This window comes from Panthera leo, chromosome D4 (genome assembly GCF_018350215.1).
Source record: "Panthera leo isolate Ple1 chromosome D4, P.leo_Ple1_pat1.1, whole genome shotgun sequence".
In the NCBI taxonomy this organism is placed as follows: Eukaryota; Metazoa; Chordata; class Mammalia; order Carnivora; family Felidae; genus Panthera; species Panthera leo.
The window spans coordinates 93,571,279-93,599,056 of NC_056691.1; the positions used below are offsets into that span (position 1 = coordinate 93,571,279).

General features: G+C 51.8%; 3 protein-coding genes across 7 annotated transcripts in view; 1 reads left to right on the forward strand and 2 right to left on the reverse strand.

Annotated features, from left to right (window-relative positions):
• The window catches only part of PNPLA7 (patatin like phospholipase domain containing 7), a 63,029-nt gene extending 56,569 nt beyond the window's left edge, over positions 1 to 6,460 (reverse strand). For 2 of the 5 annotated variants that reach the window (XM_042912005.1, XM_042912003.1), the window contains exons 1-8: positions 6,214 to 6,314; positions 4,942 to 4,973; positions 3,199 to 3,273; positions 2,945 to 3,032; positions 2,376 to 2,455; positions 1,316 to 1,407; positions 995 to 1,135; positions 260 to 419 (exon numbers count right to left, since the gene is read on the reverse strand). In XM_042912005.1, the coding sequence (XP_042767939.1) occupies positions 260 to 419; positions 995 to 1,135; positions 1,316 to 1,407; positions 2,376 to 2,455; positions 2,945 to 3,032; positions 3,199 to 3,273; positions 4,942 to 4,971 (666 nt within the window). In that variant the 5' untranslated portion in view covers positions 4,972 to 4,973; positions 6,214 to 6,314. Of the gene's footprint in view, positions 1 to 259; positions 420 to 994; positions 1,136 to 1,315; positions 1,408 to 2,375; positions 2,456 to 2,944; positions 3,033 to 3,198; positions 3,274 to 4,941; positions 4,974 to 6,213; positions 6,316 to 6,335 lie in introns of those variants that run through there. The other 3 variants (XM_042912004.1, XM_042912006.1, XM_042912007.1) reach the window with 3 other exon arrangements.
• A 126-nt stretch (positions 6,461 to 6,586) lies between these two features.
• On the forward strand, positions 6,587 to 7,320 carry MRPL41 (mitochondrial ribosomal protein L41). The gene has a single exon (XM_042912008.1). The coding sequence runs from the start codon at positions 6,779 to 6,781 to the stop codon at positions 7,184 to 7,186; it is 408 nt and encodes a 135-aa protein (XP_042767942.1). The 5' UTR covers positions 6,587 to 6,778; the 3' UTR covers positions 7,187 to 7,320.
• A 1,047-nt stretch (positions 7,321 to 8,367) lies between these two features.
• DPH7 (diphthamide biosynthesis 7) lies at positions 8,368 to 27,463 on the reverse strand. Its single transcript, XM_042912140.1, has 13 exons — positions 27,395 to 27,463; positions 26,002 to 26,021; positions 25,643 to 25,811; positions 25,258 to 25,593; positions 24,019 to 24,152; positions 23,552 to 23,639; positions 21,740 to 21,831; positions 21,160 to 21,332; positions 16,118 to 16,222; positions 15,945 to 16,014; positions 15,754 to 15,819; positions 15,106 to 15,278; positions 8,368 to 9,039 (listed from the first exon to the last, which is right to left on the reverse strand). Exons 1-13 carry the CDS (start codon positions 27,461 to 27,463, stop codon positions 8,585 to 8,587), a joined length of 1,950 nt encoding a protein of 649 aa, XP_042768074.1. The 3' UTR covers positions 8,368 to 8,584.
• Between the last annotated feature and the right edge of the window lie 315 nt (positions 27,464 to 27,778).

Here is a 27,778-nt window from a genome sequence, read left to right on the forward strand (position 1 = left end):
TACTAACTTTTCAATATAAAACTTAAAAAAATGTTTTCAATGACAGACATCTAAGTAAAAACACAACATGAGCGCCTGGCTGGCTCAGTCGGTAGAGCATGCAACTCTTGATTTCAGGGTTGTGAGTTCAAGCCCCATGTTGGGTGTAGAACTTACTTAAAAAAAAGAAACACAACAAACAACATACACAACAGACCCACACCCTCCACCTTGCTCTGCACTCCCTGGGGCCATCCACACACGTGACAGGCGCTCTTACCGCGTCCTGGATGCAGACTTCCAGGCGCCCATCCTGCACTACATAGATGCTGGTATCTGGTTCCCCCGGCTGAAAGACGTGTTCCCCTTCGAGCAGCTGTACAAAGATCATGTGTTTGCAAAGTTCCAGGAAGAGTGGCTTCTCAAAGTGGCCCAGGACCCTGTAAGAACCATAGCACATGTGGGACACCTTCTGGAAAGGAGAGAAGGAAGGACAGCATTTCCAAGAGGCTGATGCAAATACAGCCACTGCCACAGGCACTGCTGGTCAGACCCACAGGGCTAGAGTTCACAGAGAAGCAGACCCTGCAGCACTGGCCACCTGGAGTCACTGTCAGGACAGAAGCTTACACTTCGGGAATTCCCATAAACTGCTTTCCCGTCAGCTCGAAGAACTCTCGAGCCATGACTATGAATCTGAACCAGAGACATAAGCAAAAGCAGGTGGACGGAACACCCCTCCTGGATGGTGAAGCGCCACTAGAAAGAATGGGGTTTCTGGGCAGAGATGGAAGGGAACCCAGACTTGCAGCTTTGATCCAGCCACACACTTCCCATAGCTGCTCTGAGTTTCCTCACGAAGATGGAAATGCTGATTAGTAAACAAATACTAAACTAAACAGGAAAGAGCTGTGAGAGGCCGTGCGGACGGCCAGGGAAGGTAAACTTAGCTCGGGCAGTCCTAGGGAGCACAGCCCCAGGCCTCCTGCAGCCTCCTTCACCCGGCTGGTCTCACCTCACATTCTTCAGCATGTACAAAACTTCTGATGGCAGGTGAGAATTCTTCACGTCAAACTCTGTGAGATCCGCCTCCAGCAGGGAGGGTGGTGGCTCCTTTGGCTGCAGGGTTGGGTATTCCTTCTTGAAACGCAGAATCCTACAAAGCAGAGATACGTGCCTCTGGAGCAGAAGCCCAAAGGGGTTCGAAGCAGATGGCAGGAGTACTGCAAACCCAGAGGCAGGGAAGCCATAGGCAGCAGCGATGGCCAGCAGGCTCACCAGGGCCCGCCAGGGAGGCCAGCTGGGGCACGTGTGGTCTCAAGGACATTCCCAGTACCTCTTGGCCAAAGACAGCACTTTGGTCCTCTTCCTTGCCCGCTGCCGGGGGGCAGCCGTGCTCCCCACGAGAGTGTGGGGCAGCGTGGTCACCTGCAAGGTGAAGGGAAAGGCCGAGTCCCGACCCTGTGACCTACTGGACCCAGCCTCAGCCTCAGGGGTCAACCTCAGGGGTCAACCGCAGCCCTCAGGAGCTGGGCTGCCTGCAGGTGTGACAGCAGCTCCGAGGGTCTTTCCCTGCCTGCCCCACCTGCCCCACCTGCCCTGGGCACAGGGAACCATCCCTGGTGCCGTTGACGATGAAGTGCCACCTGGCCGTATCACCAAACAGCCAGCATTCTCAGAGTGCTGGATCCTCAGGCCTGTGTTCCCTCTGCCTGCAAAGCTGACACTCAGCCTCCCCTCTGTCACGCTGGCACAGCAGCCCCTTTCGACCGCCTTTTAAAAGCTGGCCCTATCCCGTTCAGGCTCTAGGCCAGCATCATGGCCTGCAAGCAGCACCAGTGTGTCTTTGTTTCACGGCCAGGAGAACAGGAGGTCCACCTAAGGACTCACATGGCTTCTTGTGTGGTATTTCGAGTTTGCTACAAAGAACATGAATTAACTGCTTATCCAGAAAAAGTAACAAATCGGGACTATTTTAAAATACCAGGAGTTATTTTAAACACGTATTTCAAGTACACTAAGCCTCTGGGAAGTGTGGGGTCCCTCCTGCCCTCAGGGGAGCGGAAGAGACCGGGGGTGAGCAGGCAGGGCTCCACCAGACTGAGAAGTGAGGCCTCCTAGCTTCCAAATCTTGGCAGGACGCCCCAATTTCAGCACCATGGCCAGAACCCTGTGTGTCCACGCACCCCAGAATATTCCTGAAAGAGACTCTGTCCTCTTTTCTAGCTGAGACGAATGTGCACCTCAAAGGGCCAATGAGCCCTCCGTCTCTGCTCTGGCCAACAGTCTCTGAACGTTAGGAGGACCCCACAATGCGGCATGAGGGCAGCTGCAGGCTGTTGGGGCCCCCACTGCACTGGGGCCTGTGGGAACACAGGGCCTGCGGCACAAGTTACCTTCCTCATGATCTTCCTGCCGTAAAACATCACTTTGTCTCTCTTTCGGAATCTGTACTGCGGAGCGGGCTGTACCTGTCCTGCAAGGGGAGCAGAGGGGTCTCCTGAGCCACGGCTGGGACACAGGCAGGCAGGAAGGCTCTGCCAAGCAGCCCGTAGGGCACACACACCGAGCCTATCCTGCCCCTGCTACGGTTTATGGTGTCAGGGAATGGCACCCAGCGTCTGGGGCCCAGGCTGGCACAGACTGGATCACAGGGAACAGGACTCACAGCCCTTCGTACCAGGACTTGCAGCCCTTTGAACAGGACTCGCAGCCCTTCGTACCCAGTGAAATGGAAGGGCATTCAGAAAAGGGTCTCTGCGAGCCGAGAAAGCTGGGAACATACTCAAATCCCATAGGTCTGGCGTGCACAGCCTCAGGCCAGCAATTCCCACCAAAAGCCACCACAGGCTTGAGGGCTGCTCCTAGAAGCTCACAACAGGGGTTAGGTCACCGAACCTTCCCCCACTCTCCCAAGCCCTTGTCCCTTCCCCATAGAGGTGGATATCTGAAGTAAGATACTCACGGAATCGGTTAACTCTCCTATACACAAAAAAGACGGTGATGCCAACAAGGGCGAGGGCCAGGAGGGCTCCAATCACAATCCCCACGAGCTGGGTGAGGTCACAGACAGACAAAGCACCTGTCAGCAAGGCTGCCGCAGAGCCCCTCCCTACCCCGGCAACAGGCTGGGACGGAGGTGACAGGAGCAGCCAGGAGTGAAGCAAGCCCACAAATCCCAGCACCCACCCGTCACCAGGAGGCACGTAAGGCGGTTACCATGGTAGACTGTGACCGCTGCTCCGTCAACTGCAGCCCCCAGGACTGCAGGACAGGACCCAGACAAAAGCCAGCCTGGAAGGGAACATTGTGGTCACGAAGGGCCAACACAGGCATGGCCCTGGCTTCCCAGGGCCGCAAGAATAAAGCTGCTGGTTAGAAGGGCAGTCAGCAGCCCTGGGAGAAGTGATCTTCTGGGCTGCTGAGGTCCTCCGAGCGCACCTGCTCAGCACAGAGAGAGAAACCCGACCTCCCAGGCCACCCGCGGGATGGCTGGGAAGGGCCAGCAGCTGTGCCGTGTGGAATCCTCAATCTTCAGCTTTTCAGTTCCTCAGATGCAAGTCTAGAGGAGCAAACCCGGCTAGCCAGTAGGGGTGCACCCCACAACACCGTGTGCTGCCAGCCATGTGCCAGGGCACATCGAAGCCTGCACCGCAGCAATGTTGAGAAACCCCAAGGAGCCCCCTGGATTCTGAGAACACGGCATATCAGCTCATAGCAGAGAAAGGTTATTTACCAGCACCGACCACTCCCCAAGAAGGAGATTTTAGGGGCTTCTGAAGTCCAGACCCAAGAGAGGGAGGAGGAAGAGAAAAGTGAGCACAGGAGGGTGAGTGGGCAGATGGCTGGGGCCACCTACCTGAGGGTACTGGCTGATTCCCCCAAAATGATGAAGATGAAAACAAGCAAGAGAAACCAGTGAAACAAGCAGCCACTGTGCATTCCTCCTGGTGCCCACACACCTCCTCCCAAGAGGCCAGGAAGAGGAGAGGGCAGGGAGCCCCTGTTAATCCTCTCTAGTCTCTACACAAGTGCCAAGAACTAAAGCAGAAGCCAGCATTAGACACCAAAAACCCCAGTGAAATGGAAGGGCATTCAGAAAAGGGTCTCAAAAGCAGAATGCTGGTTGCCTCAAGGCAGAATAAGTAAGTGGTCCAGAAAACCATGTTTTTGAACTTGGTTCAGGAGGCAAATGGAAGTTGTGGGAGTTTTTTGCTTCAGAGCTGAGGCATCTCCTGGCCTCAATTGTGCTCAGCTCTCAACATGACAGCACTCACAACCACACCCTTCACTAAGTGTGTCCCTTAGAGCTCAACCACCGCTTTGGGGACAACCAGGGATATCCACGGAAAGGGTCACACAGGTGTCCCATAATCTAGTTATATAACTTCGTATGGTTGAGCATCTCAGGCTTTCGTGGTTGTTTTAATGTATCTACTTTTCTGTTTCAGGAATAGAGAAAGGCCTTTGTGATGTAGCTACAGATGTTCCACTAAGGAAAAGACTCCCATCAAAACAAGCAGAAGTCTGGGGCACCTGGGTGGCTCAGTCAGTTAAGCATCTGACTTCAGTGGAGATCATGATCTCACAGTTCATGGGTTCAAGCCCCATGTCAGGCTCTGTGCTAACAGCTCAGAGCCTGGAGCCTCTTTGGATTCTGTGTCTTCCCCTCTCTCTACAACTCCCTCACTCACACACTCACTCTCTCTCTCTCTCTGAAAACTAAACATTAAAAAAAAATTTTTTTAAACAAACAAGCAGAAGTCCTAAGGGGGAGCAGGAACTGAGTTTTGACCTCAGAGAAGAAGTGGCCTCAAGATCCGACAAGGAGACAGAGGGGCCCAGACCACCTCTCCCACATTTAGCCAACTTCAAGGAGCTGCCCACAGAGCAAATGCAGAAACACCCCTAATTGGGAATTTTGAGGCTCTGATTCATCCCCGGAACCATCTAGTTCCATACCTCTGGGCTGGCATCTTCCTCTTGCTTCATGGCTAAAAATGAAAAAAACAAGCAAGGTGAAAAGAAGCACTGGTTCAGGGCAAATGTTCCCTCAACTCACGCTCATGGGGCAGAGCAATGCTTTCAGCCTTTTCTCCTGGGTTCCTCTTCTCCTTAAGTTATGTCTTCACTGAAAGGAAAACCCTGGTGGAAAGCTGTGTCCTCCAAGAAGAGAAACACCAGAGCCACTTCCCTCTCTGTAAACAACTCTCCCATGGCTGCCCAGGAACCCCGAAGCGCAGCCAAGTCCTACTCCTCTCCCAGCTGGTCAAGGGCGGGTGTGGGCAGCTCAGCCAAGGCCTAGTGCAGCCAGGAGCTCCCAGTGCCTCAGCGATGAGGCTGTGGCTGGGGGGTGAGGTAGGGGTGTGTGGGGCCAGGCCAGGCAGCAGACTGTGAGAACACCTAGTGGCCTGTGTCAGGGGATTTCCTATCCGGTGTGGTTGACCTCAAGGTGGGTGTGTTGGGTCCAGGAGATGATGAATTGAGGACCTGCCTGGTTCACTTTACCCCTGTCTAGAGGTGAGGAGCCAGGTCTGGGGCCTTCACCTTGTGGCTCCCAGACCCCTTAGAAAAGCAGCAGCAAGGGAGGATTTATCTCTTCCAAAATCCCACCCAGAGAAATCAGGATGCAGAAGGCAGATGCAAGGTCATAGCCCACTTTCTCCTGGGTCAAATGTCCTGTGTCCTCTGCCACCACATGGAGAACCTTCCTTCTCAGTCTCCTGAAAGGCCAGCAGCGCCCTTGACCCCAGCTCTGTGGTCTGCTAGTGCCCTGACCAGGCAGTCTCCCCACGCACCCCACCCTGCACATTTGAGGTGGGGTAGAGCTCATGGCCCCCAGCACGTGCTAGGGAGGCAAAGTGGAAGCCACTGCTTCTCCATCTGGGACAGCACAGAGCCAGAGGGAAGGGGCGCAAGTGGGCTGCAGGGTTGGGAAACGGCAGGTTAGGAGGCACCGGGGTTAGTGGCCATCCAGGTTGGGGGTGTCATTTTGGAGGGTCATCAGGTTGGGAAACCTCGGGGTTAACAGGCGTTGGGTTGACGGGTGTCGGGGTGAAGGGGGCGTCGAGGTTAGGGGGCTCGGGGTTGAAGGCCGTTGGAGTTGGGCGGCTTGGGTTGACAGGCAGCGGGGTCGGGACTCAGGGTTGGGGGACCTCGGAGTTGGGGTTGGAAGCGGTGGTTAGTGTCCGGACGACCGAGAGGACACGGCTCCGCCTCCCACAGGCGGCTCACCGCGCAGCGCAGGGCCGCGCGGGCCTGTGGGGCGGTGTGCGTCCGTCACCGGGTGGGGCAGCTAATGGCTACCCTTCCTCTCGGGACCAGCCAGAACCTCAGGGCGCTCTGCGGGGACTCACCGGGACCGCGCGCGCCCGACGCCCGCGCTCCCGTCACTACCCCCAACCGCCGGGCCGCCGACGTCCGCGCTCCCGTCACTACCCCGACTGCCGGGCCGCCGACGTCCGCGCTCCCGTCACTACCCCACCGCCGGACCGCCGACGTCCGCGCTCCCGCCGCCCCGCCGCGGACGCCGGACCTCCACGCGCATTGGCCGGGGTCTGGAGGTCCCGCCCACTCGCAGGGTGGAGGCTGCGCATTGGACGCAGTGCAGCCAATCGGAGCTGCTTTGCTGCGGCGCAGAGGCCTGACGGCGCCGGAAGCCGCGCGGGCTGCCGGAAGTCATCGCGGGAGCCGGAAGCTGAGTGCCGTGCGGCGGAGACCCGCAAGAGTTCGCCTGGCGGCGGCCTCGTACGCGTGAACTGGCTCGGAGGACGCTCGCATCCTGCAGGACCCACCCAGCATGGGCCTCCTGAGCGGGGCGGCCCGCATCGTGGTGCGGGGCGCCGACCGCATGAGTAGGTGGACCAGCAAGCGGGGCCCACGTACCTTCTATAAGAGCCGTGGTACCAAGGGCACCGGCGTGCACGCCCGCGACGGGAAGTTCGTGCAGGTCAAGGAAATGGTCCCGGAGCTGGTGGTGCCCGAGCTGGCTGGCTTCAAGCTCAAGCCCTATGTGAACTACCGCGTCCCGGCGGGCACAGACGTGCCGCTGACGGCCGAGCAGCTGTTCCGGGAGGCAGTGGCACCTGCTATCGAGAAGGACTACAGGGACGGCACTTTCGACCCGGAGCAGCTGGACAAGTACGGCTTTGAGCCCACGCAGGAAGGCAAGCTCTTCCAGCTGTACCCCAAGAACTTCCCGCGCTAGGAGCCGAGGAGTGGCAGCCGCTGGGTGTGCCTGTGGACTGCGTCCGGCCATCGCCCCCGACCGCTGGTCCCGGGGTGGGCGAGCGGGGAGGCATTTCCTTCGTTTTGTTCCTATTAAAGACCTTAGCTACCGTCCGGTGTTGGTTTTGGCATCTGATCATTGTGAGATGAAAGGGTGCGGCATGACAGATCCAGGTGTAGTGAGCGAGGCAGAGCTCGCACAGAGGCCCTGTTCCCGGTGTAACTGGAAGCACTGTCTTCCCAACCAAAAAGTTCTGGGGAGGTAGGCCAAGGGCGAGAAGACACGGAAGGAGAATTCACAAGGCACATGGTGCCACATGACAACACTGGTTATCTGTCCCCCCAGATTCTTCACTCCCGAAACCAGTCAGCATATTCTTTATGGGTTGAAAAACAACTATTCTGGGGGCAAAACCTCCCGTTGTCTACAGTCTCCCCTCTGGGTTCCCCGGTTTCAGTGCATAGTCCCTGAAGTCTTACGTATTCTGCTTCATATTTAATTGACCCTTAGTTAAATACCATTAACACAAACTCTTAAGGAGGGTTCAAATTCTTGTGTTGAAATAAATGCACCATTAGCTGGGAAATGATCATTTTTATAGAGTGATTTCTTACATGTTCTGACCCTGTATTTTCATCAGAAAATAAAGAAGTGTGTGTTTTCTGACTCTGATCACCTACAACAGAATATTGGTAGAAATTTGACAAATTCTACACTAGCCTGCACTTCAACTACTGTTCCTTCCAGAGAGACAAGAATGAACTATGGGAGTCAGATGAGTCACAAACCCAGTTATGTTCTTGGAGTTAGTATGTGTCCAAGCTTCGGAAGCTACTCAGGTTACTAACGCCACAATGGGGAATATTTCAAGTTTATGACACGCTAAGGCAATTCAATGTGTGTAGGCTTCCTTTTGTTTACCTGCATAGGAGGCTAATACAAGCACTTCTGGTGCCATGATAAGGTGATCTTTGTTTTTTTTAAAGTTTTTTGAGAGAGACTGCATGTGAATGGGGGATGGGCATACAAAGAGAGGAAGAGAGACAATCCCAAGCAGGCTCCTCGCCATCAGCACAGAGCCCGATGTGGGGTTTGAACTCACAAACCTGTGAGATCGTGACCTGAGCCCAAGTTAAACACTTAACCAACTGAGCCACCCAGGCGCCCCCGATAAGGTTTATTTAAGAGAAGCCAATAGCTTTTTTGACTGTTTACACCGTGGACATAAGGTACACTGAGCCCTATATAGTCACCTGTGGAGACTACAATAGGAATCTCAATGAGACGGTCTGACAGCAGTTCACTCACAAAGTCGCACTCTGGGCTTTCTTTGTGGAAATGGTCTTTGACTTCAAGCCAAGCAACCTCTTCCCCAGCTCAGATGTTTTCCCACTTCCAGAGGTGAAGGATATGATCATAAAAGGAGCAAGTAGTTAGGAAGCTGATGTCAAAGTTCGCTGCTTCCAGATAGAGGTCAGAGTCACAAACCTTGGTCCCTGCAGTGTGCAGCTGGCTGTCACTCTTCATCATGTCCTCTGCGAGTACCTGGACAGAAGTCCTCGGTTTGCTTCCGCTCTGAAGTATGGTATGACCTTCTTCATCATTCTCTGCTAAATGATCGTAAGACGGTGCTGGTGACTGGTGTACAGCCTTCAGGTTTGAGAGATGTGCTGCTTTGGCTCCTGAGTTGCTGCAGGGAGAGGAACCTGAGCAGCATGACCGGCAGGTCTGTAATGGATTGTGGACGTACAGCCAGGACCAGTCGGCTCCATACACCAATGAGTTGGGCAATGTGTGGGATGCAGAGACTGTGCAGGCTTCCTGCTTCTCCTCTGGAATGAGACAGAATACAGGAAATGTGACGTTACCCAGGCTGATCTCATCACTACCAAATGATGGCCCCTGCCCACTCTCAAAGGGAGACTTTGCTAAAAGCAGTCACTCATTTGTCAGCAACCATTGTGCATGATGCAAAGGAATCCTTGAGACGTGGAGAGATGAGAAGAAAACAGACCTTCATCTTGCAGTGAGTACACTGTGGTGCCTAACAAAGGAATCGGCCTGGCTACAGAAGCACAAGGGTGACGGTGCCCTTCCAAGTTGGAGGACTTGGCAAAAGCTTCAGTTAAGACTTCAAAGCAGAGGACAAAGCAGTTAGCCAGATGGGAGAGACAGGGACGCATGTGAAACAGAGAACAAGCGTGTGTAAGGTAACAGGACACATCTGGGGAACCACAAACAAGTAGATGTGGCAGAAACGCCATCGGGGAGTGGCGACACGTGTCTGGAGGGTCAAAACCATACAGAATTCAGCGTGCTCTGTAAAGTCTGGATTTGAGCTTGGAAAGGACTCATTGGAGTTTACGGGGTTTTCCTTCTGGTGAGTTGCTATAGCAACTTTGAGGGTGGAGGACAAGACTGGAAAGAGGTTCAGCTATGGAAGGTTTGAAAGCAATATTCAACCAGAAAAAGAAATGACAAGGTGTTGCCAAAGCTGAGGTAATCTAGGGTCCAGGGCAAGGCCAAGCATGGCAAGAGCAGTCATAAAAAACTGGTGGCCAGTGACCTGGGGATGTGAGCTTAGAAAACTGTCACCAGGTAAAAGGCCTGTTGGCCATTCAGGTCTTTAGTAAGCCTGGACAGCTACACACTCTGAAAGGGGTGCCACTGATGCCTCCCAAGTGCAAGGGTCCAGGCCAGAGCCATCAGAAGTGCAATCAGAGGGGTGCCTGTGGGGCTCAGTCAGTTAAGTGTCTGATTCTAGATTTCAGCTCAGGTCATGACCTCACGGTTTGTGAGTTCGAACCCCCCGTTGGGCCTGCGCTAACAGTGTGGAGCCTGCTTGGGACTCTCTTTCTTCCTCCCCCTCTTTCCCTACCCCGCTTGTGCTCTCTCTCTCAAAATAAATAAATAAAACTTAAAACAAGAAAAAAAGGAAGAATAACTGCAATCAAAATGAGCAGTGATGAAGAAAGGCCAAGAAGTGTAGACCAGGTCAGTGCTGGAACCAGGAAACGCTGAGAGTGCCACCAGAGCACAGGAGATCCTACTCCCGAAGCCAGGGCTTTGCCTGGACAGAAGAGGCTCCAGAGAGGAACCAGATGCCGAACGTCCCCAGACAGCCAGAAAGGCACTCAGGCAACACGAGCAAAGGAGGGAGCGCCTCAGACCATCACTGTCCCTCCATGGTAGCCTGGATGGGACTCAGAGACAGGGCCACAGGGCTTTCCCAGCCAGGACCCCATTCCGGGCCCCAAGTCAAACAATAACAAAGAGCATATCTCCTACCCAAGTGCACACAGAATATTAACAGAACATCATGTTAAGCAACAAAGAATCAAAAAGTTCCACAAAGGAGAAATAGTACAAGCAAGCAACACTCTCTGATCATAATGCAATAAAAACTAAAACTAACACAAAGGGACAAAAAAGTCCTTCTACCTAAAAAATTTAAAACCTCCTACGAAACCACACTTGGGCAAAAGGGAAAGTACGAGCTCAAGTCACAGAATTTCTTCTGAAAAATGAAATCATTACATCTCACAACCTAAAAATATGCTTGAATCAGAGAACATTTCAGACACAAAAACACTCAATGCAGGGGTGCCTGGATGTCTCAGTCAGTTAAGCGTCCAACTCTTGGTTTCAGCTCAGCTCATGATCTCATGGTTTGTGGGATCGAGCCCCAAGTCAGGCTCTTCACTGACAGCTCAGAGTCTGCTTGAGATTCTCTCTCTGCCCCTCCCCTGCTCGCATACACAAGCACTCTAAATAAATCAATAAACTTCAGAAAAAAAAAAAGCTTAATACAAACACAATAATAAAGAAAAGTGAACTGTACTCCCAACTCAAAATGCTAGAAAAAGGAGACAAAGGGAAACAAACATAAAAGGAGAAACTGATGAGACAGAGAACAGAAAAACAACACAACTGTAATAAAAAGCCAAAATCCTACTTTTTTTTTAATGTTTATTTTTGAGAGAGAGAGAATAAGTAGGGGAGGGGCAAAGAGAGAGGAGGACAGAGGATCCGAAGTGGGCTCCATGCTGACAGCGGAGAGCCTGATGTGGGGCTTAAATTCAAACTGAGATCATGACCTGAGCTGAAGTCAGACACTCAACCCACTGATCCAACAGGTTCCCCCCCACCCCACCTTTTTTTAAATGTTTCAAAATCAATCTTCCTTCCTTCCTTCCTTCCTTCCTTCCTTCCTTCCTTCCTATAAAAATCCAGTAACTTTTTTCTGGGACAAGATAAGTTAATGTCAAGTTCAAATACAAGAATAGTTAGGAAATCCTTAAAAAGGAAAAGTGAAGGTGCCAGTAACCCTGCTATTACAAAGACACCACCAAGCCTCCACAATCACAGCAGTGGGTACAGACACATGAAGAGACATCCAATGGGACTCGAAAGACAAAAAAAAAAAAAAGCCATGGAAGTAGGAACCCAAGAAGAGTGGCATCTGGATTCACTGGGGGTAGATGGACTTTCTAATAAATGGTGTTGGGATAGCTGCTTGCACCACATACGACACAGACCAAAGTTCTAACTAAATACATGGCGCTACAAGTACTAGAAGAAAACACTGGTAAATTCTTTTTTTTTTTTTTTTAATTTTTTTTTTTTAACGTTTTTATTTATTTTTGAGACAGAGAGAGACAGAGCATGAAGGGGGGAGGGGCAGAGAGAGAGGGAGACACAGAATCGGAAGCAGGCTCCGGGCTCCGAGCCATCAGCCCAGAGCCCGACGCGGGGCTCGAACTCACGGACCGCGAGATCGCGACCTGAGCTGAAGTCGGACGCTTAACCGACTGCGCCACCCAGGCGCCCCAACACTGGTAAATTCTTTTACAACCTGAGTGTGAAAGGGGAAAAGCTTTTTAACACTAATATTCAAAATGTAGAAGATTCCGTGGGAAAAAATATCTATAAATGTGATTACATTAAAAAGCACCATTGGGGCACCTGGCTGGCTCAGTTGGTAGAGCAGGCAACTCCATCTCGGGGGCGTGAGTTCAAGCCCCACGTTGGGCATAGAGATTATGTGTTTAAGAAAAAAAAAAAAAAAAGCGCCTTTTGCTTGGGGGGAGGGGTGGACACCAGAGGCAAAAATGAGACAATAAAGCAAGAGAATGTATTTCCAATGTATATCAGAGGTAAGGAGCTGATACACTAATATATAAGAACTCTGTAAAATCAAGGGGGAAAAAGACAAGAAACCAGAAAGAAAAATTGGCAAAAGACGGACAAAGAAAATTTATAAAAACAGAAATATGGGGGCACCTCAGTGGCTCAGTCTGTTGGGCATCCGATTTTGGCTCACGTCGTGATCTCACAGTTCATAAGATCAAGCCCTGGGTTCAGCTCTGTGCTGACAATGCAGAGCCTGGTCTGGATCCTCTGTCTCCCTCTCTCTGCCCCTCCCCAGCTTGTGCTTGGTCTCTCTCTCCAAAATAAACATTAAAAAAAAAAAAACAAACAAAAAAACCTGTGTATAATAAATAAGTAAATAATTTTTAAAAAAGGAAACAAATAAACCTGATTGTATTTCAAATAAATAAAAAGCCACTTCCAAGTAACCTTTGAACACAGCACTCTGACAATATCGAATTAATCTCACAAAAAAGAGCTGTAAGAGCATTTTGAGTTCCCTTCACAGGGTTGTCTTAGGTGCAGCACAGTAACAACTCTGTGAGGTGAAGCGTGTAAGTAAGAGTTTGCTGGGAGCAACTTTTCACTGGAGAAGGGAGACACCACGGAATAGGGATATGCATACATACGTGTGGACACACACATATACACACAAGCACACATGGTTATGTAACCATATATACACACACAAACGTATCCACGTATGTATAACCACACACACGTACACGTTATACGTAAACATACACATACATACGTATGTGCGCGCACGCACGCACACACACACACAGCCATACACAACACCTCAGTAGCTGTAAGACCAACTAATGACCAGATCTTGGATTCTAAACACACTCACCACTAAGAGGACCCAGGACACCCTGAAGAAATAGCTGATTCCAGGTATGGGAGAGGCAAAATACAAAATGAACGTGAAATATTTTGTGCCAAAAAGCGAGGAAGTACTCAAAAATCAATAGGGACATGTGAAAAGGACACAGGAGACAGCTTAAGGGGTTTTCATGGGAAAAGTCTAGGACAATGAGAACATTGTAATGAATGATGACTATAATAGATTACGACCCACTGAATGACATAAAAACGCATGAATCTATATGGTTAATAAACACAGATATATGGGAGAAAAGTGAATGCTAATTTTAAAATGTACAGAGTATGATAATAGTTACAAAATCACCATTTTGCAATTATAGTAATAATTTCATTCAGGGAAGACTCATTAATGGATTTGAGTGGAAGTCTGATGAGGAATAAAAAGGTTCACTCTAACCACAGGCTAGTTATCATTAATCACACAGGGGAAAACAGTATTTTTACAGCAGAGAAACCCAGGGGAGACTTAACCAAGTGACCAAATTAACATCAGCAGTGAAAGGACAAAGTGGCATCCTGTGCCTCCTGACGAAACGCATTAAAGAAGGCAGAATGTCACTTCCATAATGTTCCTGGCAAAGAGCCACGAGCCAGTACAGGAGACGCACTGCAGACTCCAGGCCATCAACAGACTGAGAGCAAAAGGCAGTACAGTCGCAGCGCGCAGAGCAGCCAGAGAGAACGAGAATGGCTCTGAGGACACCAGATGGCGCAGACCCTCAAACACAGTTACTGGAAATAAGTAAGGACCCTGACAATGAAAAGAGTCTATACATTAGGGAAATGCAAACATTATAGACATCACACGCACCTAACAGAACCCCACGATACACGAGGCAAAAACGGACAGAAATGAGGAAGGACACGATACATCCGTAACAGTCGGAGACTTCACCACCCCACCTTCCAGGGCACCTGGCCGGCTCAGCCGGTGGAGCCTGTGACTCTCGATCCTGGGGTTGTGGGTCCGAGCCCCACACTGGGTGTAGAGATGATTTAAAAGAGCAACCAGACAGAAAACTCAGAGAACACGGGAACAGGGCACACCACCCACAGCTGCGGAGAACTCTCTTCTCGAAAGCCCGTGGGGCACTCTCTGGGACCAACCACGTTTGAGGCCACAAGACAAGCCTCAGTAAACTTAGAATATACTTAGAAATCAGGAACAGGAAAAAATTCAGGACAGTCACAAAAATGTGGAAACTAAGCAACACACTGATGGACAACCAATGAGTCAATGAGGAAACCACGAGGGAAATGAGGAAGCACCCTGAGGTGAATGAAAAGACTCCACACCCCAAAAGTGAAGGGGTACAGCGAAAGCAGCAAATACGTGAGAAAAGAGACCTCACGGGGCTTTCAGCTGAGAACAGGGCAGCGCACCTGTGCCCCTGCAGAACAGGAAGTCCTGGGGCGTGGCCCAGCACACAGGAGACAGGCCTGCAGAGCGGAGAGGTGGTGCCTTAATCACTTCTTTGTATAGATGAGGAGGCAGGTGGAGTCACGAAGGGAGAATGAGGAGGGAAAGGGGCCGTTGGGCGTTTGCGAAGAGAGGAGAAAATGTGCAACGGTCCTGACAGTGAAGACTTACTGGCCAGAGAAAGGCGGTGGTGGGCCTGGCGGTTCCCAGGCCCTCCAGCAGCACGAACTCAGAGTGAGGCCCGCAGGGCTGCCCTTTCCCTCCAGCCACCTTCTGGGGCTCCGGCCCAAGTCTGAGCTGGGTCTGACCAGTGCTGGGTTCTGCTCACAGAGCGTGAGCAAGGCAGCGTGAGCAGAAGTGAAACACTGGCAGAGCAAGGGGGCAGGAAACTGGGAACCCCCACCCCAGGCCTGACTGCCCCAAGCCCCCTACTCACCTATTGCCTTTTGGCAGTTGAAGATCTTAAAGCCACCGTGCATACACGCTGCCAGGAGCAGGTGGTGGTGGAAAGGATGCCACTTGAGCCGCCACACTCCGCCCCCCACGGACATGTCTGCAAAAGGCTGCTTCATGTTCCGGGTGTCCCACAGTAGAATATGTTCGTCATAGCTGAAAGCCATCCAGCACAGGGATCATGCAGGAAAGTCAATGCCCACTTATTCCCTAGGTGGCAGCGGGGACATCTCCCAAGCAGGCCCATCCCATTCATTCCTCTAGGGCAAAGTTCCTTTTCCCCAGCCCAGATACCTACACTTTGGTTTAAGAGTTGGTCCAACTGGGGGCGTCTGGGTGGCTCAGTCGGTTAAATGTCTGATTTCGGCTCAGGTCATGATCTCATGGTTCAGGGGATCGAACCCCACACCAGGCACTGTGCGACAGCACAGAGCCTGCTTGGGATCCTCTGTCTCCCTCTCTCTCTGGCCCTCCCCCCGCGTGCACACGTGTGCGCACTCTCTCTCTCTCTCTCAAAAACAAATAAGTAAACGTTAAGAGTTGGTCCAATTAAAAACTGCAACGGTCAACGTGAAGAAATGAAGGAAAAGACGCAAGATGGACCCCTGTGCACAAACCCTAAGAGACTCACCTTCCCGTGGCCAGGATGTTCTCCCGATGGGGACTGCTGCGGATGCTGCACACACCCATGGAGTGCCTACAGGCAAAGTGCAAGGTTTGAGCGAGTGCGCACACAGGGACACGTCTCTGGTGGAAAGTCCGCGGAGGAGGGATGGGAGGGCTGGTGGTACATGCCTAGGGCCGGCCCCTTGATGAATTTACCTCTTGCTAGTGAACACAGATGTGCCAGGTGTCCTGGTGTCCCAGCCTTTCAGAAGACCATCGTCCCCACCTGTGTGGAAACAGAAAAGCCCACTGACCGTGGCACTGACGACAGGAAGCAGCCGCTTCTCAGGGAGGGAATGTATGCCTGTGAGGAAATCCCCGTGAAGGACTTTTCCTGGGTGGTTTCAGGCTGGCACCAGGCAGAAGAGCTCCAGAAACAGCACCCCAGAAAGAGGCCTGTGCTGTGACTGTGTCTTCACACTTGAAGAGGGCACCTGCAGGGAAGACAGGAAAGGCTGATGAGCTCAGCCTACAGGAATGAAAGGGAAGGACAAGAAGTCAGGGGAAGAATTTTCAGGTCACATGTGGCTAAAGTGTTCAGGCTCCAGCAACCAATGCTCCTAGCTGCCACAAACCAGAGCTGCCTTATCAAGGAACTCAGAACAGGATCTGTATGCAGGAGGCAGCAAACACGAGCATTTTTTTTAAACGTTTATTTTTTGAGAGAGACACACAGAGTGCAAGTTGGGGAGGGGCAGAGAGAGAGGGAGACACAGAATCCGAAGCAGGCTCCAGGCTCTGAGTTGTCAGCACGGAGCCCAATGTGGGGCTTGAACTCACGAACAGTGAGATCGGACCCGAGCCGAAGTTGGGCGCTCAACTGACTGAGCCATCCAGGGGCCCAACACAAGCACTTCTTAAGGTTCTGGAACCTTCAGCACACCTCCGTTTATCTTGAAGTCACCTGGGGCACCTGTGTGGCTGAGTCGGTTGAGTGTCCGACTTCGGCTCAGGTCATGAACTTTTGGTTCGTGAGTTCGAACCCTGAGTCGGGCTCTGTGCTGACAGCTCAGAGCCTGGAGTCTGCTTCGGATTCTGTGTCTCCCTCTCTCTCTCTCTGTTCCTCCCCTGATCATGCTCTCTCTCTGTCTCTCTCTCAAAAATAAAGAATAAAAAAAAAATTTTTTTAAAGGGAAGTACATTTTGTAACCTTACAGTAAAAGGACCTCTGTGCTTGTCTTAGGGAATCTGAAAAAACAGGAAGGGTAGGGAGCCGCCACCCTAATCCATAACCAGTCTTTGAAGACAGCAACAAGATATAGCGTGATGGTGGCTATCTTGAAGGAAGGGGAGAAAGGCTGAAAAGCAGGGCCCACAGGGAGGATGAAGAGCAAAAGAAAAACACCTAGGTCTGACCACTCCGTCCATCCGTCTGTCCGTCCATCCATCCACTCAACCGTGTATCGTTCCTTATACCCACCCACCACCTAGCCACCTTTGCTCCACTCCGCCCATCCAACACATGCTCACTGAGCACACTGCAGATCCCTAGGGCAGACAGAAGGGATACAGGAGGAACACGACCTACAGCTACGTAGACCAATAGAACCGGTCCAGCCAGGCAGGACACCTGCAGGTGAGCCTCCAATCTGAGCTGCCGTCCTGTGGCAAATTTGCAGAGAAAGCTGGTACTGGCTTCTTTACACGCTGGTCTGTCTCACACCCCACATCCATCCACCAGGACATCCTGACAAGCCACCTTCACACATACAACCAAAGTCCTACCACCTTTCCCTCGCGTGCACTGCTCCCAACTCAGTCTGAGGCCTTCTTGCCACCACCTGTATGGCAGGTCCCCAGGCTCTGCCCTCGTCTCCTTGCAGTCTATACTCGACACATTAGGAAAAAAGATCCCCTTCTATTCTGCAACATTAAGTCAGAAAACGTCACCCCTCTGCTCAATATCCTGCTATGGCTTCTATTGCAGTCTGAGCCAAAGCCAAAGTCCATCCTGAGGCCCGCAAGGCCACGTGAACTTTGATCTCACCTTCTGTTCTGCCACCTGCCTCCTGCCATTCTGGCCACACAGCCACTTGCTGTCTTCATGCAGCAGGCTCACTCCTGCCCTACCTCTGTCCACCATGACCATGCTCTGTAACAGGACAGGCTGCACCTGCCCACAGCACCCCAATCCCCCAGTCACAGCCCACCAAAGCACTTCTCACCTCTGAGCCACTGTGCCCTCTCTTCACTCATTCTGTGTCATGCTTTGTGACCACTGCCCGTCTCCTCTCTGTGTAAGTTCAGGGAAAGCAGGGCTTCTGTCTGTCTCGTTAGCTCATGTGTCTCTGGCACCTATAGCGGCGCATGGCACATAGTAGATGCTCAACAAACGTTCACTGAATAAACGACTTGGTGCTGAATTACAACATCACAGCCTCCACTATGCTTGGCTCTGAATTAGCTGAGTCTCAAGGTAGAGCTAATCCAAGAATGAGAAGCCTCAAGAAATTAAACCTCTATTGTTGTCACTGAGACTGTTCACAGTGTGACAGCAAAAAATGCAGAAAGGACCCAGCTGTCAGGGGAAGATGAGCATTGGACACAATGAGGATGAGCCCAAACAGCAACAAGGGGTCGAACCGGGCCAGTATCTCCAGGATAGGATTTTAAGCTGAGCCCTGCCAGAAAAGCAGAACAAACCGGTGGTCTAACACGGAGATTGGGGAAAAAAGAACAGTTCGGTTAAGCATGGAGATTGGAGAGAACCCTGAATGGGTGAGGAAAAAGCCATCACTCAAAACTGGCTGGAGAGGTAGGCAGGGACCCGATATGCAAAGCCACAATGTCGCTGGGGGGATTGCACCAAGAATTCTGGAGAGAAGCTGCAAAGGGTTAACCACGAGTGAAGTGAGATAACGTTTGCATGTTTGTAGCTTTTTTTTTTTAAGTTTTTGAGAAACACAGGGAGACGGCGCGTAAACAGGGCAGGGGCAGAGAGAGGGAGGCACAGAATACAAAGCAGGCTCCAGGCTGAGGTGTCTGCACAGAGCCCGTTGTGGGTCTCGAACCACGAAGCGTGAGATCATGATCTGAGCTGAAGTCAGAGGCTCAACTGAGTGAGCCACTCAGACACCCCAAGTTCGCATGTTTTAAAACAATCGCTCTAGCTACAGTGTGGAGGCAGGATTAGAAAGGCTCAAGAATGAATGCAGGGCCATCCTTCAGGGCTCTGCCAGGAGATGAGACAGTGCCCCCAATAGGTGGCAAGAGAAAGAGATGGCCAATTCTGAGATGCTTGGAAGATCAATAGGACTCCCACTTCTGGAAGGGGTGAGGGGACGCTGGTGTCTGATTTGGGCAGCCAGACCCTGCCCTGGGGTCGGGACATCAGGCAGGAGCCGTGTGCAACAGGACAACACAGGGACAATGGCCTGAGCCAGGATCCACATGTGAAATGCCCAGGAAGCATCCTTTTTTTTTTCTCTTAACGTTCATTATTTTTTTTTAATTTTTTTAAACGTTTTATTTATTTTTGAGAAAGACAGAAACAGAATGCGAGCAGGTTAGGGGCAGAGAGAGAGGGAGACAATCCGAGGCAGGCTCCAGGCTCCGAGCTGTCAGCACAGAGCCCGACGCGCAGCTTGAACTCACAAGCTGTGAGATCGTGACCTGAGCCAAAGTCGGACGCTCAACCGACTGAACCACCCAGGCACCCCATCTTAATGTTTATCTATCTTTGAAAGAGACAGTGTGTGAGACAGTGAGAGCACGCATGAGCAGGAGAGGGGCAGAGACAGAGAACCCCAAGCAGGCTCCATGCTGTCAGTGCAAAGCTTGATGCAGGGCTCGATCTCAGTAACCATGAGATCATGACCTGAGCTGAAGTTGCCCCCCATCCCCCCCACCCCGGAAGCATCCTTGCAGAGTGCTTGGTAGCTGGCAAGATAAAGGCATCAAGAGCTCAGGGGGAAGAAAGGTCTAGGGCACCCGGCTGGCTCAGTCTGAAGAGTGTGTAACTTGATCTCAGGGTCATGAGTTCAAACCCCATGCTAGGTGCAGAAATTACTCAAAATAAATTAGTAAAATCTCCTTGAGAGAAAGAAAGAAGGAAGAAAGAAAGAAAGCAAACAAGCAAAAAAGGTCTGCTTAAGCAACCAGAATGCAATTGTTTCTGGAAGAGAGAGCAGCTGAAATCAAAAGAGCAACAATGCAGAGCGACAAGAGCACCCAGATAGGCCAGAGGACAAGGAACACTTTCAAACAGAGGGAAAGGAGCCAGCAAAGGAATGAGAAGCAATCAGAAAGAAGAGGGAAGCCCGGGATAACGCAGAGAAAAGACTGCACCGGGAGGAGGCCGGCGTGGGAGCATTGCTGAGAGGTACTCCCTGGACCAGGCACCGTGGCCGCCACTGAGGACCTCCCCAAGAGTGGTTCTGGCGGAGCGGGGTGGGCCACGGAGCTTCCGGACAGTCTAACAGAACGTCCCTGACCTCACGACTCACCGTACGGCTCAGCACACCACCAGCAACTAGACGCAAAAGGAAACGATGGGGCGCCTGGGTGGCGCAGTCGGTTGAGCGGCCGACTTCAGCCAGGTCACGATCTCACGGTCCGTGAGTTCGAGCCCCGCGTCGGGCTCTGGGCTGATGGCTCAGAGCCTGGAGCCTGTTTCCGATTCTGTGTCTCCCTCTTTCTCTGTCCCTCCCCCGTTCATGCTCTGTCTCTCTCTGTCCCAAAAATAAATAAAAAAATTAAAAAAATAAAAAAAAAAAAAAAAAAAAAAAAGGAAACGAGGGTCAGATCTTTTCTTTGCCTCTCTGCAAATCCAGCGACTCCCCTTCTGTCTTCTCTCAGAGGCCAATGCCCCCTGCCCCCCACCCCCCATCTCCCAAGAGTCCTCACCGCCTGGGGAAGAGAGGCTGCTCAGCTACCTGGCTCCTGCAAACGTCAGGTGTGTTCATTTCTCGTCCTCACATCAGCACCCCCAATACATACCACTCACAATGTCAGGAAATCAATCCTACCCCTCTCAGGCTTTTCTTTGGGAAGGTAAACTGGACCCAAGAGAGGAGTGACAGCCTGAAATCCAACGTGACAAGGCCAACACTGGACCCAGAAATGGCAACGGAAAATGTGGGAACCCTGGATTTCTCGGAGCAGGAGCAAACACGGCAGGAGGCAGGGCTCCGGCTGCTCCAACACTGGGGGCAGTGTCCCCCAACACCCTGCAATGCCCACGGCCAGGTGTGCTTTGTTTTCTAAGGAATAGCTAAGCGGTGAGTACCAACTAACAGCTTTTGCCCCAGAAAATACATTCTCCACAAAGGGTTTTCACGATCCCAACATGTCCAGAGTCACAGCCCTGACCTGGGCCTCACCTGCTCACTCCCTCCCTCCTAGGATCCATCCCCAGGGGAGAAGTACCAACCTGAATAAACGATTTCTGTCTGCCAGTAATTGAAAGCCGCAATCCAGGCCTCAAAGTGATGGGCTTGCCACATGGCCACCTCCTGCAGCCCAGGCCCCTCCTCATTCACCTCTAGCAGGTAGAGCTGCCCCTTGGAGTCACTGCTAATGACTTTCAAGGGCTGGTCACTGGCCCTAGACACAGAGAACCAACGGAGAAACCCAGCTGAATTTATTCATTGACCCAAACTCATCACCCACTTCTGGTTCCCGACTGGTGGCATCCCGAGACGTGTCATGGGAGAGGCTGTCCATGGGCCTGATGCACGGATGTGCCTGTTAACAGGTTTGGGCATCTGGCAGAAATCAAAACTAGCACATAACTTGTCAAAATAAACCCATGTCAGCTTCTCTTGATGAAAACACTGTCTCTTTTACCTAAAAGGATGAATTGTTTCTTTCCAGATGAGCACCAGTAATGACATTCCTGAGTCTAGGAAGCCACAATCAAGGCTGGTGCAAGGTTTCAACTCTCTCTTGCACGAAAAGAGCAACGAATGCTCAGAGGAAAGACGGGATCCCTCACCAACACCGGCTCTTACCTTCCAATTTTCCCAGTGGACCAATCCAGAGACAAGGCCAGACACTGCTTCTCCAGGGCAAAGCTGGAAAACGGCTGCAGTGTGTATGCATTCTAGTGGAGAGAAAATGCTATCAGAAGGAAACAGCCCAGAACCTTGGAAAGACTACTCCTGTAGCTCAGGTAGCCATCATTCCCTCATCGCCTACTAGGTGAACAAAACGGGTCAGTCCCTCATTCACGGCAGAATGAGAAGACACCGGACAACTGGCCCCTGCCCTCTAGGAGCTGACGCACCTGCAGAAGGGCTTTCCCACATGTGACCTTGGGGGAAGCTGATCCGTTTTTCAGACCCCCTTGCTGTCCATGCATCCCTAGACATAACCACACCGCCTACGCAGACTCCAAGAAGCACCCCTGGGACACACTCTCCATCTCTTCAGGCCTCAAGGGATGCTGGCATATTCTCTCTCCAGGGACAGAGACAGCCGGCTCTTTCCTCCAGTTTCCTTTTCCGAAGCCACAACTAGCCATTAAACGCTGTTTCTCTTTCCTATGATTTATGTAAGCTTTTTATTACCTAAGTATCTGAACAGTGCTTAACTCCATCAAAAGGCTCCTAGCAGGCTGCTTCCTCAGTGTCCTCTCTGGGGTTTATCTACTCTTGCTCAGAATCCCGGTTGATGGGCCCACAGTCTTCCTCGGATGTTTCCTCCCTCACTCCTGAGATAGGGCAGCTGCTCTCAGCTGGCCGGCGAGGTCCATTATACACACGCCCTCAGCTGCCATAAATCCAACAGCAAGTGGACCCGTTCCAGTCCCACCCACACCCCTGGACCAGTGTGTGTCCCTCTCACTAAGTCAGGGCTCGGTCTTGTGGGCTGTTTACTTCCCTGTTCTCTCCCTCTTCCAACAATCAGATGCAGTCATTTTGCAAACATGTGGTGCTGATCAATACCAAATCCTCTGAAAAAGTCACATAGAAAACTGCCTTCCTAATTATGGCTGAGAAACACCACTTTCACATAAGAAATTCACGGCCATTCTTGGCCCCAGCATCATCAACCTGAGAATGCTGGTCCAGCTTTCCTTACAGAGGAAGTTTCAGATCCACTGACAGGTAAATAAGTACCCTGTCACTTCACCCCTTCTGCTGGTGACACATAAATTGATCTCTTCTCAAATTCAGATGCAGAACCCAATAATTTAAAATCGATTGCATACTAATTTAGCGTGTTATATGACAGAGGCACCTGGATGGCTCAGTCAGTTAAGCTTCTGACTCTTGATTTCAGCTTCAGGTCATGATCTCACAGTTTCTAGGATCGAGCCCTGCATCAGGATTCACACTGGCATCGTGGAGCCTGCTTGGGGTTCTCTCTCCCTCTCTCTCTCTGCCCCCTCCCCCACTCATGTTCCCATACGCTCTCTCTCAAAACAAGTGAGTCAGCATTTTTTAAAAAATAGAGGGGCGCCTGGGTGGCTCAGTCGGTTAAGCGTCCGACTTCGGCTCAGGTCATGATCTCGCGGTCTGTGGGTTCGAGCCCCGCGGCGGGCTCTGTGCTGACGGCTCGGAGCCTGGAGCCTATTTCGGATTCTGTGTCTCCCTCTTCCTCTGACTCTCCCCTGTTCGTGCTCTCTCTCTCTCTGTCTCAAAAATAAATAAATGTTAAAAAAAAATTAAAAAAAAAAAAAAAAATAGAATGTTTTATACGATTTGCCATTGAACGGAAACCATCCCACAAAAAGGTTTATATCAGCACAACCTCCTGCCCAAACCCTCTCCATTCAGATTCTTTCCACCCCCCAAAAACTCCTCGCCCTAGTCACTGACCTCAGATCCCACCAAGCGGAGCAGTTCTACGGACCCACCAGCATCTGCCACACCCAAGAGGGCATGGCCGGCCACCGGCACGAGGCACCTGAGGAGAGAATTCACATGTCAGTCAGAACACGGGATATGCCCAGAACACAGGTTAGCATTATGCACCTCAGTAACTTATTAAATTTCAATTCCAAAACCAGGTTGTAGCCTACAGTTCTGTTCCAAGATTCCCCAGCTTACGAATCAGAAAACTAGCATCACTTCCCAGACTGATACCAACCCTAGGACTCAGAAATGAAAAGAGCCCAAGTCTCTAGTAGCCTCCAAATGCCAACAGGTGGGCAGGACAATAAAGAAATGAACCCAAAGTTCAGACATTTCCCCATCTTCTGAATGCTGACAGGCATCAGTCTCCCCTGATTAAGTGAACAAATACTCGACAAGTCCCAGACAGGGGGAATTGTTATCAGTTATACCATTTCATGTCCAAGATTGCAGAAGTATCTCTTCTTTGGATCTCAAGCAGGGGGCAAGCAGAGCTGTCTGCATTGAGACGATACAAGTAGAGACGACCTAAACGGCTTGGAGGCTCGTCAGGGTCAAGTCCACTCTACAAAAAAATGCAGACGTGCTCTATGATTACCTTAATAGATATCGAGGAACCCAAGGGATGGGAAAAGGAATCAAGGGAAAGAAAAGGCTTGACGAGGCTCTGGAACTCGGCCTCAAAGCAGCACCTCTGATTTTCTGAGCTGGAAAAAATGTCTCCTTTTGTACATGATTAATGGGTAAGTAGATAAACTCTGCTAGACTCAGTACAGAATGTTTTTTTTTTTTAATTTTTTAATGTTTATTTACTTTTGAAGGAGAGAGAGACAGAGTGTGAGTGGGGGGTAGGGCAGAGAGAGAGGGAGACACAGAATCTGAAGCAGGCTCCAGGCTCTGAGCTGTCAGCACAGAGCCTGACGCGGGGCTCGAACCCACAAACCGCAAGATCATGACCTGAGCCGAAGTCGGACGCTCAACCGACTGAGCCCCCCAGGCGCCCCCAGAATGCTTTTTTTTTAAAGTTTTATTTAAGCAATCTCTACACCGACGTGGGGCTCAATTAAATCCATGACTCCGAGATCAAGCGTCGCGTGCTCTTCGGACTGAGCCAGCCGGGTGCCCCTACAATGCTCCTTCTAGGTGAGCTAACAGGGACCAGCTATGGTTAGGGTCACCACAGGACCCAGTCTGCCCGGAAGGGTCCTGACCTAGGCCTGTTGCTGGAGTGCCAGTTCTCATGCTTAGTAGTGTTCTGGTTTGGATCTGAATAGATGCCGTCAAGAGAATAAGTAGGGCTCCTTCCAATTCCCGTTTTTCTTTCTATTCTAGGCTTCATTCATAAGCTTGAGCCACGCCTGCATATGGGGTACATTTTACTTTCAAGATGCCCATTCTAACCTACCTTCTGGCCACAACGCAAACGTCACATCTTCATCTCCTGTGTGACTCCACAGCCTTTTCTGTTCCTGCCTCCCCCACAACAGGCCAGACACGTCTCAACATTTGCGGTCGGCTCTGCCTCTCTGAAGTATTTTCTCGTCCTTCCTGAGACCTCTCCTAAAAGAGTTTGACTCTGGGGCCTTAGCTGCTCGAGAAACGCCATTTGGGGAGCGCGGACCTAGAAAGCCGCGGCCGAGACCGCCTACGGCCAGGAGGACACCACACACCTTGCTCTCAGGGTCCGCGGGCTGGTCCTCTGGCTTCCGCAGCTGGTAGGTGCCGCAGACCAGCAAGTGCCTGCGGCCTTCCAGCGGGCACCATTCCACCGAGTCCGCGGTGTATTCCGTGTCCACCACCTGCAGCAGCCGCACGCGACCTTCCGTCGCCCGGAAGTCAGACAAGGACGCAGTAGCGTCCAAGGCTGCGGGAACCGGGCAGCGTGGGAGGGGTGACGAGGCCAGATTGGGAGCGGGGTCGGGGCTGAGGTCGACGGTGAGAGGGGGCTCGGAGTCAAGACCAAAGACCGCGTCGGTGAAGAGATGCTCCCGCAGCCGGTCCTTTTTCTACTTCCGCAGTCCCCTCCTTCCCTTTCCTGGGGCGTCGGGGCGGGACTTCCGGCCGCCGATTGCCGCCGCGCGTGACGGTGGCCTCCGGCGCCTCCCGCCGGCCGGCGGACTTCCTCGGGCTCCACGTGCCAGGGCTCGCATCTTGCCCTGGCGGGGAGACGTGGGCATCTGGGCGGGCAGTGGTGTCCCCTTCGGAGTCCCCGAAGATCTGGGCTCTGAAGGAGGGGGGGGGGGGGGCGGGACGCAGAGGAAGAGAAAACGGGCATGAAAGTGGGGGTAAGCTAAGGACCTAGACATTCAGGGAGCCCAATCCAGGGTCAGTCCTAAAAGGGCTGCGTCCTGCCAGCCCTGTGCCCCTCATGTCCATCCTAGAGGGCTGCCGGTAGGCCATGAAGTGCGGCGCACCCGTGGATGCCAAGTCCCGCCTGCCAGGACAGCACAGGAGACAGGGCGGACTGAGGTGGTGGGTAGGTAGGTAGACAGCCTCGTGGCGCCAGCGGCAGGGGTCGGTCAGCCACTCAGAATGTAAAGGCCACCCAGCACTGCCATGATCTCACTTGGGACACGGAGTAGATGCGGCTGCCATTCAAGAAAATTAATATATTCTACAGAGTAGATTTGGGGAAGGCAAGTTTTGGACACTGTTAAGGATGGATTGTGTCTGCCCCAAAAGATACATTGAAGTCCTATCCCACAGCACCACAGAATGTGACCTTTGGAAACAGGGCCTTTACAGAGGTAATCCAGTTAAAACGAGGTCATTACGGTGAGTCCTAGTCCAATATGACTGGTGTCTTTATGAAAAGGTGATTTGGTCTCCCAGGGACACAGACCCACAGAAAAAAGATAACGTAAAAACAGAGGATTGGTATGTTGCATCCACAAGGCAAGGGAGGCCTCAAACTGCCAGAAGGTAGGACAGGCCTGAAACAGGCACACCTTCCCATGTGTCTTCAGAGGGATCATGGTCCTGCCAACACACCGATCTGGGACTTCCCACCTCCACAACAGGGATGATGCATTGTTGTCTGAAGCCATCTGCTGAATGCTAACTTGTTATGATAGCTCCAGGTAGCTGGACAAGCTGACATTGAAATCCACATAGATACCTAGGTACCCAGCCTGTGGTTTTCAAGTAGGGCTATGGCTAGATATACAGCTGTGAGTCAGCAGCTCAGGTGGCAGCTGAAGCAGAGAAGCAGAAAAGGTTGGTCAGAAAGCATCAGGACTTTCCAAAATAGCTGAACCACACATTTGTATCTGCTACAAGGAAGGGTCAAGGGGCACCCGGCTGGCTCAGTCAGTAAAATGTGCAACTCTTGACTTCGGGGTCATGAGCTTGAGCCCCACACTGGGTGTAGACACTACTTAAAAAAAAAAAAAATCTTTAGGGGGAAAAATAAGGTCAAGTCACCCAGCCCCACACACTACAACTCAAACAAGCCCCCACACTAACCATCTGAATGGTAACATTTCATAGGCACCCTAAGAGGTGTGACCGCAAAGATCAAGAGGTTGGGGCCATCAGAGGAGAAAAGAAACCAGGGGCTGCCATCAGAGAAGGGACAAGGGAAGCAAACAGGGATAAAAACTGTCTGTGGATCCTACAGCACCTTCACAACAGTGTCCACTCCAGGGAGCCACTGCAGTGACTCGAGCAAAGGGAAGGAGCCACTACATGGGCAACTCTAGAACCCTTACAGCCACCTTCTAAGCTCTAGCCCTTCACCAGCACAGACGTGGGGGGTCTCTAACACACGGTACAGGGGCACAGCCCAATTGGACGGGGATCAGCTACCAGCAGCAGCGCCTGCTCAAAGCAGCTACGTTGCACGATCCCCAGACCAATGCTATTCCGATGAGCCATGCGACGTGGAAGACCTCAACCGTGTATCAGGACCTAGCGTGGTGTCCTACAGGTCTGCTGAGAGACCCTGGGCACTTCGATTTCAATGTAATTTTCTGGCAAGTAGCCAGGATAATGACCTCAGGATAATGTGTGGTCAGGGAATGCAGACAGGCTGAAGTGCCGGGTCATGAAGGACAGAGGCAAAAACCACAGCCTGGGGTCTTTTGCCTCCTCTTCCCAGGAGCCTTTTTTGTCTGAAAGCACACTGCCTGAGCACACTCAAGGCCTTGCGCCTGGAAGACCACCCAAACCCCAACATGCCAACATACCTGG